This window comes from Barbatula barbatula (genome assembly GCF_947034865.1).
Source record: "Barbatula barbatula genome assembly, chromosome: 11".
In the NCBI taxonomy this organism is placed as follows: domain Eukaryota; kingdom Metazoa; phylum Chordata; class Actinopteri; order Cypriniformes; family Nemacheilidae; genus Barbatula; species Barbatula barbatula.
The window spans coordinates 19,330,031-19,343,359 of NC_136774.1; the positions used below are offsets into that span (position 1 = coordinate 19,330,031).

General features: G+C 40.2%; 1 protein-coding gene across 2 annotated transcripts in view; it reads right to left on the reverse strand.

Annotated features, from left to right (window-relative positions):
- Positions 1-648: 648 nt before the first annotated feature.
- The window catches only part of faf1 (Fas (TNFRSF6) associated factor 1), a 60,892-nt gene continuing 48,211 nt past the window's right edge, over positions 649-13,329 (reverse strand). For both annotated transcript variants that reach the window (XM_079468255.1, XM_079468256.1), the window contains exons 16-19: positions 13,160-13,240; positions 12,565-12,642; positions 9,631-9,846; positions 649-1,324 (exon numbers count right to left, since the gene is read on the reverse strand). In XM_079468255.1, coding sequence (XP_079324381.1) covers positions 1,241-1,324; positions 9,631-9,846; positions 12,565-12,642; positions 13,160-13,240 — 459 coding nt within the window. In that variant the 3' untranslated portion in view covers positions 649-1,240. The remainder of the gene's footprint in view (positions 1,325-9,630; positions 9,847-12,564; positions 12,643-13,159; positions 13,241-13,329) is intronic.

Consider the following 13,329-nt stretch of genomic DNA (forward strand, 5'->3'; position numbering starts at 1 on the left):
ATGAACGAATCAGCCGGCGGGTTAAAAAGATCTCTTCCTATTTGGTTTAACAAAGGTCATGTGTGAAAGACGCTACAAGGAAAATAATGCTTTTTTTCCAGTTCCAATTGCAGTTATGAAACACGTTCAGAGCTACACTGACTCCCATTTGTCTTTTCTCATTAAAACCTTGGAGAGCTGTAAAGAAGTTCATTAAGCATTTAATTTCAGAGACGAATGGGGAAAATTAACCGTGGACACCGAAAATGATCTGTTAGGAGAACAAGAATATACATTCTTTCTCCATCTCCGTCTTTCGTGCAGACACCAGTATGTCTATTTTAATATTTCTGCTCTTGAACACTGTTTCATCGGAAGCACGCACTGGCACTAAGTTAACTTCCGGTCTGTTTTCGGTTATAATAATTTATTTTCTATTTAATTGTATAATAATTGTATTCAAATAACCAAAAACTACAAGTTATTGGTTCTTTGCGGAGGTCAACTGGAAGTTAGGGCCGCATAACGTTTGTTTATGTTGTTGCCGCTGAAACTGTCTTTACGCAACTACAAAAGTTATAACCGTCCTCTCCACTCTTAAATACAAAGGTGCCATGTTTGAAGACACCATGACCTAAACGTCAAAAATAAAAAGTGTCGAGACACATGCATGTTCATATAGACTTTATATAATGTATATCAACCTAAATCTAATACAGCATCAAATTAAAAAGGAAAAAAGGGGAAAAATAAACGTAAACAGTTGAGATTAAAACCAAGTATGTGTGGGAGAGAAGCTGGGCTCAGACGGTCCAGGGCCACGCTGAGAATCAAGGAGCCTTGGTGAGTGTAAGGGACAAAAAAATGGTCCAGCGTTCTCCAGGAAATGTCTCTTTCGTTTGTCTTTTTTTTTATTGATTTTTTTCAACACAAAACAGGTCTAAAAAGCAGCCGCAGTCCTTGTGTGTGAGGCTGGCTTTGTTAGACATCCACACCTCTTGCTTGATTTTTCTCTTTTTCGTTTATCATACGTTTGGGTGAAGAAAGAACATTACACTGCAGTCATGTGAGTAGAATGTGTTTATCCGTGTGCTTGTGAAGGCCTCGGTGTGCATCAGATGTACACTCGGCATTCATATACAATGCACCGTGTGTGAGAGTGTGTGTGAGGGCCTGTGTGTGTCGGGTCGCTGTGGACATCATGCTAAAAGTTCTTTGCTTTTTCTTCCTCTGGTTCGTCCCGGGACGTCTCCAAGGGGTTCTACTCTTTGGCCTCCAGGAACAGGGTCTCTTGAGGAAAGAGCTTAGCTTCCATCAGATTCCACGCCGGGTCTAACTGCGTTATCTGGACAGAGACAAAGAGTGCATTAAAGCAAAGACTGAAATAAAAACGTAGCCGGCTTATGCGAACAGTGCAGTCACATAAGCGTTATACAAAAAAGAACTGCTCATTTTATTAACCTGGTACGCAAGAGGTGTGTGGGCTAAGACCATGCGATGTGTGGGGTCCGGCAGTCTAACATCATTGGTTAATGCTGTAATGTGATCATGTCCCTGTGTGAGGTACGTGTCCAGTTTCCTTTCGGGTAGTTGATGTTTGTTATCGCAAATGGACCGATCACAGTGATGGTGTGATCCCCAAATACATCAATTAACAATAATCACGCTCGGTTTTGTTATCAAAGATCACCATATCAACCTCAGCAAGACATTTGTAACGACAAACGTAAAGAGAGCGTCAAACCAGCGTCTGAGATTTCGACAAACCCCAGAGAGGTAAGGATCGACAAGACCTCACGGCTTGCGATCCTTCAGCAAGAGAGAAAATAAGAGCAGGAGATGATGGCTGTATTGTAGTGAGCTAATAGCTGGACGTTCTCCTGTTACACAGGGTCTTCGCTCACACCTGGGTGTCCTCGCACCGCGCAGCCACGACGCTCAGCACAGGGGCTTAACTGCAGTCTGGTGACAGAAACTCTGATTAAGGCCTATTCTGCTCCCTCCAGCTCTCCCAGCTTGTAATTAAAACACCGAGCTGAAAGCAGCTGGGCTCGAAGGTCACAGGGTCAGAGAATAAAGCTAACATATCGGGTACTTTGAGAAGTAAGAACATTGCTGGATATTACCTGGCTGATGAAATAAAAAAACACAATCTAAACAGTAAAAAAGTCAATGTTTCGGAATCTTAAGCTAAAAGGTGAATACTAGACACAATATATATTTTGAAATCAATGACTTGATTGAATATTAAAGATATTCACATATCATTTATCTATCGTTCTAAAACGTGGAAAAATATGAATAAAGAATGAGTAAGTGAGACAAAATGTTTCAACGGTTGTGTGTATGCGACGTACAGTATATATATGAAAAATATTCCATAACATTGGTCACACCACACATATGAGAATGAGTACTAATGCAAATATGTGGAAATTTCCATATCAAGTCCAAAAAAGGACGAGAAAAAGTACATGTGAGGTATCTGCCTAAACAAAAAAATGCCATGATGCTAGGGTTCGTGCAAAATAAGGCTTTCTAAACAGTTGCAGAGTTTTTAAACCGAGAGAGTTCAAGCAGTATTTTAACTTGGAATATTCTTTCGATCATTGAATCTGATTTATACCGTTAATAACCTTCATATTGGCACTGTCCTTCAAAAACCGCTGATGTCCAAATGTTTTTCAGGAAATAAAAATGCCCACTGTAGGCTCCTTTCTTAATGTTTAAATTCGGTGTTGTCCAAGCTGACAAGCACATCTTAATGGTTACATATTTGCGAAAAGTGACAAACAAAAGGCGGGCTAACAATAATGATTTACGGCAGAGAATTTAATCACAAAATATGGAGCTACAAGGTTTCAGAAGGAGAGCAGTGATGCAACTGTTCTCAGGTAAGAGAGCATCATTAGGACACACCTGATGTGAAGAACCGCAAAGATCGCTCTCGGTTCAGGGCGTTCTGCGGGAGGGGGGCAGATATCACACCAGCCTCGGCACATTAGCTCTGTTGCCCCAAACCTCATTTTAGCCTGTGACTTGTGCCTTTTGTTTCTGACTCTGACCTGAAGGCACAGGAGGGGGGGTAGTACCAGAGAGAGAGAGAGGGAGCAGCTCTCACCAGGGGCATGATCCCCTCCGGTTCTTTCATGAGTGCGCTTAACAAAAACTTAAATTGGAAATGAACTCGAAAACCTGCTATAACACCCCAGCATCAGGTGAAGTAAATGAGGTTCGGGGGTGACGCAGGTGTGTGCGTGCGTTCGTGTTGATGACTGTTCTCTTTTCAAGGGGAAGGAGTGAAACAAGGTGACACTCCTATAGCAGAAGACAGATGCCGCGGGTGATTGTTTACATTGTTATCCAATTAACAGACCATAAGAGGAGAAGCATCTGTCAACAAACAAAGCTGTTGTTTTCCTCCTCGCGATCGACGTCTTTCGCTCTTTTTCCATTCTCTCGCTCCCTCCCTTTTCTCCCGGCACTTGTTAGTTTCTGCATAACCTTCTGCTGAATTAAATTAGACCTCTCTGTGTGCAACACCGAATGTGGCAGTGTTTCTAACACCCTTTAACACACACAAACAGAGTCATAAAATACAAGCTCGATGAAAACCCCCCGCCTGACGATCTAAACCGCAGTGTACCGTTTCCTTTCCAACGGAGGACATTAAGATCAAATGCATTCAAAGGCGCTTTTGTGGTGTGATCTTCACTGATGAAGAATACCTTCTACTCCCCAAGTAAACAGAAGAAGAAAAGAGATCATTTGAAGGGTGAGAAGACTCATATCGTCGTAATCCTGAAGAGGTTTATTAAAGCAGAAGTGGCCGAGTGATGGAGGAGAGGGCCGGACGGCTGTTTTCTTTGGGCCTTGATGATGTTGATGGCAGGTAATCTTGTTAAACCCTTGACACACTCATCTTCAACGGCCCCACACACTCGCCAAACAAACACAGGACAGCCGCCCAAGACGACCAGAGGAAAAGGGGCAAGATCCAGCTCTCCCAAAAGAGAGTGCTACTCGACTTCTAAACTTTAAAGTGAGTGGTGACCTACACACCAAGTACGACTCGGGTTTCTTGTTCGACTTTATATGCAAAATTAGCTTGGGGCCAAAGAAAAGTATTTCTGAAAACAATAATTAAAATCTAATGTCTAAAATGTAAATCTAATCTACAAGAAGAATCTAACTGTACACATACAGCACCTGCAGGTGAAATGTTAACTTAATAGACTGTATTTATAATGTATGAATAATGTGCACTTCTTTTCCTAAAAGAAATAAGCACAAATATCTAAGGATGCATTATTATTCTTCCTGTAAGAAAGAAAAATCACGGATGGGATCTCTTTAATATCTCAATTATTTCTCTAAGAAATTAGATTAACATGGAGAGCTATTTGCTTCAATCCTCTGCGTCTCAGATATTTCACCTGAGAAAAAGACCAAGAAATCTCACAAATGTCTCTCTATTAAGGTTTCACAATGTTACAAACTTTGCCAAGTCAATACTACTGAAGATCTCATCAAGCTATTCCAAATGCAGATTATTTGACCTATATAATTTACATTAATTTACAGCTCAATACTCTCAATGTCTCATTTGTTTCTATTTACACTTCTCTCAAGCAATTTTAGGAGAAACATTCGAGACTACGTTACTAACTGAATGAAACTGGGAACAACAAAAAGTAATTTGAGCGTTAACATTTTCCTCTAGACTAAACTTTTAAAGGCCGTGTATTTATTATAATTTATCATTTATAACACTACTTTTTCCTGAAAGAAATAAACGCACATTCTTTGGTGTCACAATTATAAAATAACCTGTGCCGCTGAAGGCAAAATTCATCGGTTAGTGTAGTGGTTGTGTTTTGCTGTGAAATTCGATCGAAAAAGTAATTTGCATCATTGACTGTACTGTGTACATTTGTACAATGAGACTATTTAAAAAGTCCTCTTGCCCCCCGGAATTAATAGCGTAGCTCAGCATGAATAAAAAGCTGAATGGCGTGTCTTCTGTGCACTTAAAACATAATATACTGATGTCACTTGCAGCTGCCAGTTTAGTTTAATTAATTTCATTATTAGTATACTTAAGGATTAACCTGATCAATAACACAGTACAAACTCATTAAAATAACAATACAGAGTTTCATCAAAAAAGCAGGTGTATGTTACCAAGCCCAGGCAAAGTAAACCAGGCAAACACATTATTATCATTTTAAAGCACACATTCTTTAAGGCAGGCCCGGCTTTCGAATGACTCAGTCAAAACATTTGAAGTCAATTCGTAATGAGCTCAGCTTCAGTCCGCACGGATGCGGTCGGAGAATTGTTTGATCTCACTCAAATAAATATTACCGTTCATTAGGGTTCACAAAAGGATTAATAATAAGCCTCTAAAAGAGAAGGCCGGACACACAAGATGGTTGCCCAAACAGAAGAAATAAAACAAACCAACAAAAAACGAGAGAGAAAATATACAGCTGAAACAATGCGTTTCTAATGAAGCCATTTAGGGGTCTCCAGCATTAATTAAAACCCAATGGCCAGGTCTGTGCTAGAGCTGTTGTGGAGTGTTTATTTGGCCAATTAGAAAAGCGGTGGGAGATCATTATCTGCCTGCAGGAGCGGTGAGGGCGTTAGTGTTCGCAGTGCTGGGGTAAGACTCTGCTAAGGGCCGGCCGAGGGAGGGACGGGGTAGAGGTTTTCCACCTCTGGGGAGAAGTCAGTTCTGGCTCCCTGCTTGCCTTTGACGTGACAGAGGGGGTCTGAAGGCAAGAAGCCAACATTAATGCCCATATAGGATGACGTCAGCCATGTTAAACGGCACATCTGAACGGTTCTCTGTGGGGAGAAGAGCTGTACTATACACTGGTGGTTTTCAACTGCCACTTGAAACAATGTAAAAACTTTTTTTTATTACACTAAATCTGACTTCAATATTATGCTACAATGATTAAATCTAACTTTAATATTAAGCTAAAATTTAAATGAAATACTAAATCTATTATTATACCACAATGTACCGAACTTTATTATTATACTATAATATGGATTCAATTAAAGTATAATACAATTCTAAAATGTTTAAATCTAACATCAATATTACACTAAAACAATCAAATGTAAATTTTAATACTAATCTAAAATATTATCTAAATAGTAACACTGATATTAAATCAATGTAAATATAAAATCTTTACTTTATTATGCAAATATATTCATTGGTTTAATATACATTTAATATATATTTATTTCTAACAAAATGTATATTAAATATTATTAAATATTAACCAAAAAATATTAATAATTTTTAACTTATATATATATACGTTCTGTACTATACTATAAAATACTATACTATTCGGTACATCTACACACACACACACAGATTTATTATTTCATATTAACCTAAAGTTATAATTAAATCTGACTTAAATGTTGCATAAAAATGATATGAATTTCAGAAGCCAGTGATTCATTACAAAAAGAACAAGAAAACAAATATTTAACATTTTCATAATTTCTAGATTTAAATACATTTTCTCTATAATCTGACATCTTTTCTCAAGCCATCCACATAAGCATCTACAAACTTGATGGTGAATTTGCACCAAAATAATGTATCCTCACTATATAATACGCTCTAAAAAAAAAAAAAATGTAAACAAATGTAAAAGATGTAAACAAATGCTGCAGTGACGCTTCAGTGTAATCTTCAGTGAAACGACCTGGAACCAAATGACCGGCTGACACCCACTATTAAACACCCCACAGTACACGGGACGCTTCCTTAAAATGTGGGAGAGATAACTAGCCAACTTAAAAACACAAATCAAAAAGAACATCCTCGTGGTGCGATCTGAGATCCGAGGAGCTATGTGACTGTGCCATAACGTTAATGAGAGTTATGAATAGAAGCTGCTTCCTAATCCTCCCTCACGCTCTCGTTCAGAAGAGTGCAGGTGCATTGAATCCGTCCATCAAAAGGAAAGAAAAGAACAAACAACTTGCAGACAAACACAAACCCTCGCAGGCCGCAAATGAAACAAAAGCCTTCAGACACTTGTTCCATCTCTCTCGCTCTCTCTTTTTTAAACTCCTCTATTTAATCACTCTCTTATTGCTGGCAAGTATCTTGGTTTTGGATGCGAGGGGGGAAGAAGAGAGAGATGAAGTTTAAACATTTGTGCAGAATTACAAATGCAATAGTGCTCATGGCCTAATCCTGTGGGAGGGATAGAGCGAGTCTGTGGCAGAGATGATTTTAATTAGAAGAGAGAGAGAGAGAGAGAGTGAGGATTAAACACAAGTACTGTAGTCACAGTCACAAACACAGCCTGTTTTTCCTGCTTTCCGTCTCCCTCCTTTCTTAAATACACGTTTCACCCTCTGCAGAAACGCACAACTTGCTTCACATTTGGTTTCTGAACCTCCACTTTAAAGAGCATCCGAGCAACGTGTGAAATGGGGTTCGTTGGATGGGCGAATGTGTTTTCAAGGAACGTTTGCCTAAGTATCTGAGTGGACTTTAACTCGACACAAACTACGTTAGCATACAAACTGAAATGGAGCATTGATAAGTGACTGATTTAGAACACTAAATAGTCAGCATGTTATACAAATAGCGCTCCTAATGAAAACACAAGAGGCATAGACATACACTAAAATTCAATTTTTAAGATGAGCATAAATATATAGCGCACATGACACTATCAACAATGAATGAATTATTTGTATAATCATTATATTTATCGGCCAATAATCGGTTATCGGTCGTTAATATTGATTTTGCACACTATCGTTTAATATTTGTAAAGCAGCCAGATATATACTCTTTCTATGCATTTGTGGTCTGCGTAAAAAACGTTCAGTGACATCACCAATTTTATGTTCAATATTAATAGTCATTATACGAGTTCATAACATTCAGAAAGAAATATTAATTTAACCTTCAGAATTGAGTCAATGAGAGTTAATAGAACCACCAAACTATATGTATTGGTAGATATCACCCAAAATAATGGGCTTTCGGTATTGGTAGAGAAATTTAGTACCGGTGCATCTGTAATAATTATCATTTATTTCACTTTGATTAGCAAAAAACACAAGGATACACTTACCGTGGCATAACAATTCAACAACACATATCAGATTTTTACTACATGATTTATGTTCATAATAATTTTCATTTATGTTATTAATTTTTATTATGAATATTTGTCTTTAATGGCCATTGAACTGGAGGATGGCAGAGAGAAAGTTTGTAACCATCATGGATCGACATTTTACAAGTCTGCAACAACTGTGGTACCAATTTGTTTTAACAACATTATCATGTGTAAAATCAACACAATATTGATAATCACTATAACTGTCAAAACGTTACCGTCTATGTCTACATACATTTTAGAACAATCATATCATGAAAGGCTAGTCTTAAAGTTCACACAGAAATGAAAATTCTGTCATAATTTATCCATCCTCATGTCATTTCAAACCAGTATTGCTTTCTTTCATCCTCAGAACACGGAAGAAGATTTTTTTGAAGAATGCTGGTAACCGAACCATTTCGGTTCCCATTGACCAGCATTGGTTTTGTGTCCCTACAACAGAAGTGAATGTGTACCAACGTTGTTCCTTATCCAACATTCTTCAAAATGTGTGTTCTGCAGATAAGTGATACAGGTTTGAAATGACAAGAGTCAATTTTGGGGTGAACTATCCCTTTAAAACACAGCCTTCAGAGACGCTTACAGCGTTTTGAAACAGAGCGAAAAAACATTCACGCAAGCGATAAGTGTGTAAGTTATGTTTGTTGGTCGGTCTTAGCACCGGTCCCCAAAGGGTTTGATGACATGCTGTTTGGGCAGGCCTGCACACATCTCTCCATTAATGGAAAGCCCATTTCTGTTTCCATGCTGTTAATTAGTCGGGTCGTTACGAGCAGGGCTTGTTATCTACCTGCTGCAGAGCGCAAAAAATGACAGCACTCACACACACACACACACAGACACACACACACGGGATACAGAACTGCTGACTGTATCCGAAGTAGCCAGTGCACCTTCCTTCTTCCGGCATTGCAATTAATATTCGGCAAATGATTCGTGCGCTCGCGGATAGATGTAAAAATATAAAATACACAAGAGGAAAAGAAATACTAATTAACCAGGCATGGCTTTTAATTAATGTGCAGGTGTGTGACTATCTGTGGAACGTACACACACACACACAGAGATTGAGATGAGCAACAAACTTCTGCCACACGCTGGGATTAACTAGCCAATTATACACTCTATTTTTCCTGCTGAGCTGTAACACTCAGACACACACACACACACACACACACACACACAGTTATTAGTGTACCGCAGATGGACAGGAATTAAAAGATATTCACCATCAGTGGGGATCTAGTCTAATATCATGTTCCAGCATGGGGAAAGATGCCCACACAAAATATATTGAACAGGAGGGAGGGGGTTCTGGTCATGAGCAATGGCATGATGATGTCAGCGTGTTAAACTACTGATACTTTGGGAACCAATTTACTAAACGGGCTTCCAATACAAGCATAATTGTACAAACAAATGACATTTCTTAACAATTCATGGTTAGGACTCGTGTATGTGAACTCACATTTCTGCGTGGAAAGGTGGTGAGCAGTTTGAACTCATCAGATGGGTAGCCCTTGGAGGCGACGAAATCAAACAGGACCTGGAGTTTACAGCTGCCCAGAAATCGCCTTACCAAAACCTCGCCGCTGGGCGTCCTGATGCGGAGCTTGCTGATTGGCTCTGGCCCCTCCTCATTGGGCTCTGATGGCAGGGCCTGCTCCAGCGAGAGACGGATAGCCTGCGCAGGGGACGGCACAACGGTAACAGAGATTACACAAAAGCATGCATCTCAGCTTCGATCTCAAAGATTTATAGCTAATAAATTCTGCTGCAGAGAGACAATTGCACCACATCACATTAGCAAAGATCTTACGAAACCCTAAAAACGTGTGGTGAGCAAGTCGTGCGTCGAGAGCCCTAATTTGAACACTTCAACACGACTTTATCGCTTCGACCGTAAACGAGGAAAACATTGTCCGCACGTCACAGTCATTTCACACTGTAATTTTCTCCTTGTGAGGGAGAGATGCACGGATGGGGTGGGCAGTGAGAAGAAACATACACCGATAAAAGAGAGCACGAGCACAAGCAAGAGAGAGAAAGCGAGGTGAGGGAATTGTGCCGTCTCCGGTGACAGGGAGCACGACCTATAGCCTCCTCTGGGCTTTTCAGCTCAAGCTTGTTGTTCCTGTTGTGACACCGACCAGCATATGCTGTGACAAAACACGCAGGCTTTATTTACACACCATAATGCAATTATATTTCATCAAAGTGTACAACAGTAGCTCATTAGCAGCAGGTGCCTTGTGCGAGCGCGTGCCGGCCCCGCTCCCTTAGGTAAGAGCCGCGTGTAAAAAGCCCTTTGGGGATGAACGGTGTCTCTGCTCGGGACGTATGTGTGGATGTACGTGTATTTCCTGCTCCCTACGCACACAGGGCACTGAGGAGCATCCTTTTCACTGCATTAAACAAACAGTGTGTCTGTGTCTGTGTGTGTGTGTAGCACGTGACGGTGGAGAATAATGACATCACCGCGCCCCCACTTCCTTTTATCCTCACGGTCACAAAAGACTCCAAATCACAGAAAGCACTTCCCCTTTCTCCTCCTCTGTACACTTGTGCTGTTTGCGTCCCTCCGGTGTTCCTATTGTGGCCGGCTGAGGTGCTGCGGTTTGGGAGTGTGCATGCGCTTGGATAGACTCCAGGTGGAGAGCATCTCTACCGCCTTGTTTACACACACGCACAATGTCGCAGAAACGATGCGCCAGACAAAACCGCCACATCCACCAAACTGTAACAGCTGTCGCCAAATACGCCTTGAGTATCTTCCATTCATCAGAAATGAATGTACGACGTTCGCATCTAATCTACATCCCTTTAGGCGCAAGAGAGGTTAATTACGATTGTGTGTCAACCCAAACTGTCCCCTCTGTCCAGCAGGTGAACCCAACGGCAAAGATTAGGAATCAAAGAGATGTCACCCGTTTCACAACCTGCAGATTCGTCATATATGCGGGACTACGTTTCATAACACGGAGGGAAAAGATAAATAACAGTGCTGCTGATCTTATCAGCGTGTGGGAGTGTGTTTTCTGTACCTCTGCTCCCCTTTGGCTTATTACAGACAGCAGGTGAACAACTTTCAAACCCGCTCTCATTAAAACACAGGACTGCTGCTGAGTTAACATCTCGCACACTGACAACACACACACATGCACACAATAAACCGATCGGACACAATTACCTCACCGGTAGGCCGTCTTTGTGTTTACCTCACCCACAATGTGCCGTATATTAAAAGCTTTGTGCATTAAATGAAGCTAGAATGAGCTATTGTAGGGTATCGTATGTTTGAAGGTCTACACTGTAGCTTACACTCCTCCTCCTGAAAGCGAACACAGCCGTGACAGTGGGGGGGACGCAAGGTCTAAAAGAGTGAACCGAACAAATTACAAGCTTTTGTTGAGGCTAAAAGTGACAAATCGTCTTTACCTGAGCGGTGCTGCTTAGTATTTATTGCTGAATAAACATACAATAATCTGACACCAGGGAGTGTCACCCGGGTTATCAGCTTTCCGCTTAACTAAACGTTATGAGCTGTGTGTTTTGTGTGTTTGAGCACGAGCGAGTACACCCTGTGCAGCAAACTTTCTTTTCTTTGGCCGTAATAAAACACACCATCTGTAATACATTTGAATGGTAATATGGCATTGTATTCAGCAAATGCTCTGATCGAGTGATCGCGCGGGCGAGTATTTGTTTACTCCTACCGCTACAGGTGAGATTTGACTTTCCGTGACACTTTTTGTGACGGCGTCTTTGTGAGCGTGTCAAGGCTTTGATGTGCACCTGCCGTTTTGAGCGGCCTGAGAAATAAATGCAAAAGGTGCAGGGTCGCGCGGACGGCGCACAAAAATGCATGTTATTTGTGGTCCGATGTAAACGTTTGACAAGTGCGAGGGTACATGACGGCTCATAGCTGTCATTGCTATTTTTCCTATTATCCTTTCAGTGACATGTTTGGAAAATCTTGAACATGTTCATGTCAGCGTGTGTGATTTAATTTAGTTGATTGTCATTTTGATGCCTCATTGGATGAGAAAGAGCAGTTTTAAACATTCAAAGTGATGTAATCCTAAAGGTTTTAAAATCATTAATGGTTCTCATTCATTTTTTAATTAGCTTGACAAAAGACATGACATGAATATTGTCGCAGATTGCAAACAAAGCTCAACACGGTCTCTCAAGTTTCACTGGACAACATGGTATAGAAATAAAACAAAGAAACCAGTACGTTTTTGTGCAGTCCAGTAATTTAACACGGAAAGATCTTGATCACATGGGCTGTGTCACGCTATTTTAAAGGTGTATTAAATAAAGGTGATCTCACCATTTCTTGGAATGCTTGTCATTAAAACCGAGTTACTGAAACAGTCACCATTGAACTGAACCTCACCTCTCGTTCCTCCTCCTGCTCTTTCCTGATTCGCTCCTGGCGGACTTGCTCCGCCTCCTCTCGTTCCTGCGCTTCTCTCTTTAAAAACACATCAAAAACAATTAATACCAATAACACCTTTATATCCTATTTTGTGTTACTGTTTTTTGTTTTTAAACATATTAACAGGGCTGGAAATGGGGAGAACACGGGGGACAGACTCTAAAGAGGGGGGATGGACTTCCACCTTTAAATGTAGAGGATCACATTTCACCTTCAAAAATAGGATCATGCGCATTTCTCAATTCATATAAAACATACTTTCAAGATACAAGTCCTTACAAAAAGAGTCAAACTCTTCAAAAACAATCGATTGGTTTAAAAGAAAACAAAGCCAATTACAAAATTGACTTTAAAACGTACTAGTACTTTATTGTTTTGCACGATGATAAATAAGAAGATTCCCAGTATTAAAAATCTTTTTGGTTAGTAATAGAATAGTTTTCAAGAATTTAGTTTCCACATTCAATCTCCCCATTGCATATAAATTCAACACGGTACCAAACCAATCCCAATGTGAAAAAGCGCTGAAAGACGGCTGTAAATGATGCCCAACCTTTTTACGATCAGCCTCCAGAGACAAACGATAAGCTTCATCCTGTTCTCTCTTGACCGTTTCTCTGGCTTCACGTTCATCCTGAAAAGAAAAAAACATTAATAAACAATAACACACCACATGTTGCCATTAAAAAAAAGAAAACAGACTTTGAAAGAAATCAAATACAC